Source organism: Halyomorpha halys, unplaced genomic scaffold (assembly GCF_000696795.3).
Source record: "Halyomorpha halys isolate HHAL.00 unplaced genomic scaffold, Hhal_1.1 Scaffold371.1, whole genome shotgun sequence".
Taxonomy (NCBI): domain Eukaryota; kingdom Metazoa; phylum Arthropoda; class Insecta; order Hemiptera; family Pentatomidae; genus Halyomorpha; species Halyomorpha halys.
This window is the reverse complement of record NW_027107668.1, coordinates 375,086-383,213: the sequence shown is the minus strand read 5'-3', so window position 1 is coordinate 383,213 and position 8,128 is coordinate 375,086. Positions and strand designations below refer to the sequence as shown.

The following is an 8,128-nucleotide window of genomic DNA, read 5'->3' as shown; positions in this document are numbered from 1 at the left end:
ATATCAAATAGATAATATAATTTTATTATATAAAAAGAGAGACTCTTAATCTCAGGGCGGGTTACTAGCAATCAGAATACAAACACTTTTACTATTAACTTAATTAAATTAATATCTCTGTTACAATGTGATTTAAATTTAGTTATAACCAAACTAGCCAAGCTCTACGATCTTCTTTTCGTTGATTCCTGGTGTCTTCTTTTTTTTTTTGTTCTGGCGTCCAAAATGGCTTCCTCATCTTGGAGACATACTTTCACCTCTCTCTCCACACAAAGACTGTTCCCTCCAAAAACAAAACCTGCCTTGAGGTTACATGTAAACATCGATTTTCGCACAACAGTTAGGGATTTTTGCAAATGATTTATTTTCTGAATATTATTCATTTGCACTATTTCTTGATTTCTATTTTTCTTTTAATTTACTGTATTTTCAATTATGATGGGAAGAGTTAAAATAGTTTTTATGATATTTGAATCTGCTCAACGAGGCCTTGATTCAACGTATCGCCATCTTGGTTCTGTTTTTGACTCACAAAGTTATTATAAACAATGAAACTTGGTTAGCTTGCTTTTTGGATAAACAAAACAAATTAACAATCTTAAAATGATACATAAAATAAAACATATTAAAAACCCTTATACATCAAAATATACTATTTACTAAAAGAGCATATTACAATATAGAAAAAAAATTATTATTTCAATTGCAAAATCCCAAAATGGAATTTAAAAAACATTAATTTTTTTTTTTATAAAAACATATAAAGACTTCATTGATAAAAATCAAAAGATAATTGTTTGATGTATTTAAAATAAAAATTAATAGTTATTTTTATTCTCTGCAAACAACAAATAGGAGATGTACAGGTTGTAAGTTACATACAATGTTGATTTTTTAAGCCACACCTCAGAGCACTTAGCCATGTCTGCAACAGTTACTGTCAACTATCATTCAAAACCAAAAATTACAATTATTCCATGACTGCAAACTTCATAGATTACATGATTGTAGAAGCTAGAACTGTCATGGTAATTGTTACTGTGTGATCCTATAGCAAGAAAACGTTTCCTTATTTTGATTCTATTATGATCAGCTATATTAATGCTACAGCATGTTTGCATGGTACGTGCATGAATACATCTAAATTTATATTCAAATGCAATGAAATGTTCAAAATTAAAATACTTTTCCAGTGAAAGCGTAAGTCATGAAGCTGAGAGCAAAGAAGTTTCGGATGAATCACTTGAGGCAGATTCAGAGTACCAAGACAAGGACTCAAAGCCTGATAAAGCATACCAAATATCAAGGTACCCTAACGACAGCCACATAATGCCTTTACCAACGACAGTCACATAATGCCTTTACCAACGGCAGCCACATAATGCCTTTACCAACAGCAGTCAATTGAAACATAAAAAGTCAACATATAGTCATTAAAAATAATACTAAAGCTCTCTTTACAAAAGTTGTTATATAAAAATCTAAAGAACTGAACAAATTTTGTATTAAGATAGAACTCAATATAGAACAATTCAAATGATTTGAACAATTATAAATTAATTGTGTTTTAAAAATATCTTTTTATACTGTAATGCTTCCTGCATTAAAATTTCTATAAATATATTTGAATAAAAAATTTTCTCTATTTTTTTTATAACCCTGAAAGAATATCAGTAAAAGTAAAAGGCTTGATATTTCACTAATATATGAAAATCTGTTAGGATCAAACGATGCTCTGGTGCCATAAGTGCTACTATAAAGAAAAGATATGAAATTTTGAAGAAACGATCATCTAAATCCTTTGCTACTATCTGAGGACTATGGAATTTTAGCAGATGGCAATCCTAATACGATCTCACAAGTGCAAATCTTAGCTGTGAATGTAGTCAAGTATATGAGAAAAAGAAGAACTAAAATGGAAGTCAATGATAAATGAAGAATTATGAAAATAATAAAATACTGTTTCATTTATACAGTGAACTCCTGCTAATCCAAACCTCGCCAATCCAGACTATTCCATAATCCAAACTACCCCTTTAAAAAAAATAAAAGAAATTCCTGAAAAGAATAAAGTTTTAACAAATAAAACCCTTTGTAATTTTAGTCGTAGAATTAAAACTAATTGTTTATATTAAAAATTGAAGATCTGATTTCATATATATTGTACCTATATACTTACATTCAATAAAACCGTATAATCAACACCTTACATGCTGAGGCTTAAATAATTTAGTTAAAAATAGCCATTCTTTCATTTGCAATAAAATCCAAGCTGTATATTAAAATTTGGAAGCGTATTTATTTTCTCAATCTTTTTATTGGCGGATATAATCGAACTTTTTATTAAATTAATCTATAGTGCGGAATTGTATTGTTAATACAATGGTCATTTATGCTATTGAAAAATAATTAACTATGAGTTTTAATAAAATACACATACATGTACATACGATTGTTTTTCAACAAACGTTTTATTAGCTATTCAAAACTCTCCACCACCTCAGGTACTTTCCCCCTATCAGTTGTAAACGTCTCTTTAACAGACAATAAATGAAAATTTCAGATTATTTCACAAGAAAATGATTAAAAACTAGATTTCTTAACAATGACCAAATATTATGTAAATATATTTATAATTTTTGTTTTTAAATTAATTTATTATTTATGAAGTAACCTTTCTTTTCCCGTTTGATAATCCAAATTTTTCACTAATCCCAATCCCCTTGATTTTAATTAGTTTGGATTAGCAAGAGTCTACTGCATATTTAAAGATTAAGTATTATTAATATTTGAGAATTTAAAACAACCGATTCACATTTATCAAAAATAAAAGTGCCTGTGCTCCTACAACTTTCTAAGATAGCATCGTACCTAAAATGTTCATAATTAACAAAAATAAAGGTACTGCGATAGATATATTTTTTATCAATAAATACTAACAAAATTCTACATCGAATAAAAGATCTAATAATTAATATTTATATCCATAGATCAAAAAAGAAATAATGACATCGAATATGGAGGAATTGACACTGTGCTGGAGAGGCTTCGTTTTGACTAAATTTCATTAGTTTTAGTTGTTATGAACGCCTATACATGATAAAAATATTAGTAGATCACTTGGGAGGAGATTTTTCATAAGTTCAAAATCAAGTTTCGATGTTGATTTCCAAGTATGTTACTCTATCTGTGAATCAAACCTGTGGGTCTGGGAGCCCTCCAGGGTCTATCCAGTCTCATAAAGTCCCCCCTTAATTAGGGAAAATCTTGCAGTTGAGCGCGATTCTGACCAAATTACAAAATTAAAAACAGGTATTTAGACTATGTTTGGCTACTACATTTTACACATTATATAATTATTATTTAAATAAAAAGAAAAGAAAAGATTTAAAAAAAAATGTATTTTTGTGGTTTAAAGAGTGGTTTTAAAGAAGCCCTGCTGCCAAGGCATTAAAAAGATTTCATCAATAAATTCTATATATTTATATTAATAAAATTCTGCACTTTGATTTATGACTACTGCTTATTTACCTCTGTAAGACAATTGTGTATAAGTAAAACTTGTCATTAGGCAATGATAGCTGGTATATGAAGTTACATTTTGTTTAAAGCCATATTGATCAGTATTTACTTTATTTATTAACTTTTGTTATAGCCTAGAGAGAGTTGGATTAGTAACTAAAATAACAAACAAAAAGTGAGTAAAAAATTACAAAAATAAACCACAGAAAAATAGAAAAATCTAAAAAAAAAAACAAAAAAAAACACTTGGTGTTATTTCTAAATATACAAAGAGAATAAAACAATACTATTTAAAATATGACTTATTACAAATACAATTTTTTAGCTAGAAATTAAGATATGTAAAAAAACAAGAAAAATACTGTCAATAAATTACAGATAATCAGCATATTTTGTAATTAAAGTAAATCCCAAAATTTTGAAAAAAAAATAAATAAACAATTAATTACTAAGAAATGAAATTTAAAAAAATGTAGTTGCTATAGAATGCTTATTCACTGATATACATTGTCAAAGCTTATTTACATCAGTGTCAAACAATGATTAAAACAGAAAAAAGGTGATTATTATATGATTACTATCTTCATCTCATTAAAATGGAAATTTTAATATTAGCATTGAGTTAGTGAACAAGCAATTTTATAAAAACAAAATACAATACTCATCCACCTGAACCGAGGATATACTTTGTAAACATTTCTAAAATTACTACAAAAACAACAAACAGGACTTAATATTAAAAAATTACATTTTTAAATGAGAAATGATGAGAAGATAGTTGACCGTAGATAATATGAATGAGGAAAAGATGGTTGGGTGCGCGGTCAGTAAATAACACAAATAAGTTGAGAGAACTTATTTAATGCCAATATTTCGGCCAGACTTTCTAGCCTTCATCAGGGCTAAGAACAAAGAACAAGATAACAACCAATGAATACAAAAAATAAAAAGAGAAAATATAAACAGAATGATACAAGTAAATGATTGTACAGAATGAAATTTAATAAAAATAAAGGAATGAAGGAAGTGGAAAATAAAACATTTATATAGATAATTAAATATTTTTAACGTTTTATTTTCAACTTCCTTCATCACTTTATTTTTATTAATTTTCATTCTATATAATCATTACTTGTATATATATATTTATTCATTCTGTTTATATATTTTCTTTTTATTTTTTTGTATTCATTGGTTGTTATGGTTACATATGGTGGTTATTATGGTTACATATTTCATTTGTTACATATATTTTCTTTCTTTCAATTTTCTTTTTCTTTCATAATTTTAATTTTTAAACTATTAATAAACTAATATATTCATATTTCTTCGCATTATATAACTTCATTTTTATTTTATTTCCTTAATTATGTTATTTTACCTACTTATTCAATTACTTATGTATACATTTTATTTTCCACTTCTTTCATCACTTTATTTTATTAATTCCATTCTATACAATTATTTACTTTATGTCATTCTGTTTATATTTTCTTTTTATTTTCTGTATTCATTGGTTGTTATCTTGTTCTGTTCTTAGCCCTGATGAAGGCTAGAAATTCTGGCCGAAACGTTGGCACGATAAATAAGTTACTTCAACTTCTTTGTGTTTTATTTTGACCGCACCCCCAACCATTTTCTTCTCGTATAAGTCATCCATGGTCAACTATCTCTCATGATCACTATTAAATAAGTTCTATCAACTTATTTGTGTTATTTACTGACCAGATCCCCAACTATCTTCTCGTCATTTAAATAAGAAAATATAAAAAAAAAAAACCTCTAAAATAAATTTTTTCTAATTTAATTTGTATATAAAATAACTTTTTACTTCCTGTAAGATACTATGTTTCATGTGTGCAAAATCATCTCGAGTTGTTACTTTGATCAAAAAAGGCATCAATTATAAAGGATAATTTATTAGTTTGTTGAGTTGTCTAAGCAAAAAAAAATGATTTTTTTTTTCACCGTAGTTAATTTTATATTTATAATTAAATAGAAAATTAATTTCACTACACACTACTAGATATACACAAAAAAATCTTCAAGTCATAAATATGAAATTTTAAAAATGCATTTATATTTTTAAAACAATAATAATTTGTATTAAATTTAAAAATAATTTGTATTTTTAACCTGACAAAATGTTCCTAAAAGAAGAAAGCTTGTTATCAATTTAATATATCAAAATCAGTTAGGAACAAACAAAGTTCCAGTGCTATAAGATTGACAATACTGAAAAAAATACACTATTTTAAAGGAAAAATTACCAACTCCTAATAAGGCCTTTGCCCCTACCAGAAGTTTATGGGATTCCTGCAGATGGCAACCCTGATATGATTCCACTTGCACAAATTTTAGCAGAGAGTGTGGCAGAGTATTTAAAATACAACCAGAGGGGAAGAAACAAACAAGACATCAATGAAAAATGAGAATAACAGAAATTATAAAATACTGTTAAATGTATTTTTAAAGACTGAATGTTGTTTATATTTATTTAAAATTAAAAATAGATCTAATTTTAAATAGTTATAATTCCAAAATTGCTTATATACACTGTTTTATTCATTCAATAAATTTTATGTAGATAGAACAAACTTGAATTGAAATCTGAAGAATTTTATAATAAATTACAATTTAATTTTTGAAATTTTCAAGGCTTTAATTTGTAATATCTTTTCAGTACAAGAGCCAGGTGGAAAAAAGTCAGTAAATTTCAAACTATGCATAGTTACTAGTCAAAATTGATGAGTCTGCTAAGTATAGTTTGGGTGAATACAAAATGAAGGCTATTTCGAAACGTTAAAAATGTACTTTTCATTCAGAACTCCATATCTTTAAAACTACCTGTAACACTAGAAAACCTGATATCTTATTATCATTTAAATCAATGATTCAATATGCCAGAATATGAGCCACAATAGAGCTATTTATGTTGAATAATACCTGAGATGAATGAATCAATGAAATAGCCTTTTATTTATGCAATAAATTAAAATCATACAAAATACAATATAAGCATTCAAAGAAGATAGAAAGAAAAAAAAATTATATATACATAAAAGTTGACAAAACATTAACTTCTATCAATTTTCTTCCCATCTTTTTGTATCCTTTCCTGCATAGACCTTCCCTTTGGACAGTAATAGACAGCACTTCCCGAGGTGACCAGCCTTATTGGGAGGCGAGTTCTTTCCATTTCTTCTTCACGATATCCCTGTCCCTAGCACCTCTCCACCAGAGGTGTGCCAATTTTAGACCATCTGTCATCTTCTCACTGAAGGAGATGCCCTGCCCATTTCTATTTGCTCAATCTTCAGTGTGTCAGTGAGTCCTGTTTCTTTCTGGATCCAAGCATTTTTTATTCGATCTCTTTTCCTCATATTTACAATGCTTCTTCCAATATTATTTTGCCAAACCTGTAATTTTCTCTCCTGAGGTATAGTCAGTGACCACGCTCCATAAGGGACACTCAATACTTGTTTTTCCTTTCATTATATGTCTGATGGACCAAAACTTTCTCCAACCGAGTACCAATCACCTCTGGACCTCCTTTGCTCCTCTATCCTGAATGAATCATAATAACTAACCCAGATAACTATACTCTTCAACATATGCCAACTTATGGCTGTTAATTTCACACTCCTCTTTAATTCCCGAGATACAGTATTTTAAAATGCAAGATTTCATAACAAAATAACGAGAATTCAGTAGTTAGTTAATTTATTTTGGGAAAACTATATCTCAGGAATTATTAGACGATTACAGATGTCTATTAGCACTCATGCTGAAACTAGTTTAATGTACTATAAAGTAGTTTATTATGTTTATCTAATATTTGCAAAAATAAACTGATTTCTAGTTGTTCAGACACAATTTTGTGTATAAAATTCATATTTATATGTAAATATCGTAAAAACTCCTACCCCTATAAAGATCAATGCTATAACCTACTTCATAGCACATCAAACTAGCTTTACTTTGAGTGCTGGCGGAGATCTGTAGGTTTAATGGTTCTTAAGATATAAATTTTCATATATCAATGGTTCCTGAAAATAAATTCAATAACTACTGATTTTCCAGTAAATTTTTCATGAAATGTTGCTTTTTAAAAAATTATATGTTTAGAACTATTGAACATAAATAGTTCTATTGGGGCTAATATTTTAGGAAATTTAACTCTACACTAAATAAATAATGTTTTATTAGGGTTTCTAGTATTGTAGGTAAGTTTTAAGTTTTAAAGAAGCTCTGAATAAAAATTTTTTTTTTCAACGCTTTCAAACAGCCTCCATTCCACCTCCCAAACTATATTTGGCATGCTTATCAAATTTGATAACTAGCAGTACATAGTTCTGATTACATACATAGTTCATAGATATAGTTCTGATTAATACATAGTTCTGATTAAAGTATTTAAAAATGGGTAAAATAACTGACTTTTTTCACTTTGGCTCTTGGACTATCTGGTTCAGGCGAAACCTATTTTTGTGATTTATACTATTTCTAAAATAAATGATTCAATTGTACTTGTGTAGAAAGTTTTTAGGATTTGTCATATTTCATTATTGAACATTAACTTACATCATTATGAATTATTATTTTT

At 27.5% G+C, this 8,128-nt stretch overlaps 1 protein-coding gene across 3 annotated transcripts in view; it reads left to right on the top strand.

The window, feature by feature from the left end:
* LOC106681861 (uncharacterized) overlaps positions 1–2,321 on the top strand; it is a 55,012-nt gene extending 52,691 nt beyond the window's left edge. Inside the window, exons 3-4 of one of the 3 annotated variants that reach the window (XM_067046051.1) lie at positions 1,194–1,307; positions 1,722–2,321. In XM_067046051.1, coding sequence (XP_066902152.1) covers positions 1,194–1,307; positions 1,722–1,815 — 208 coding nt within the window. In that variant the 3' untranslated portion in view covers positions 1,816–2,321. Of the gene's footprint in view, positions 1–1,193; positions 1,641–1,721 lie in introns of those variants that run through there. The other 2 variants (XM_067046050.1, XM_067046052.1) reach the window with 2 other exon arrangements.
* Positions 2,322–8,128: the final 5,807 nt, after the last annotated feature.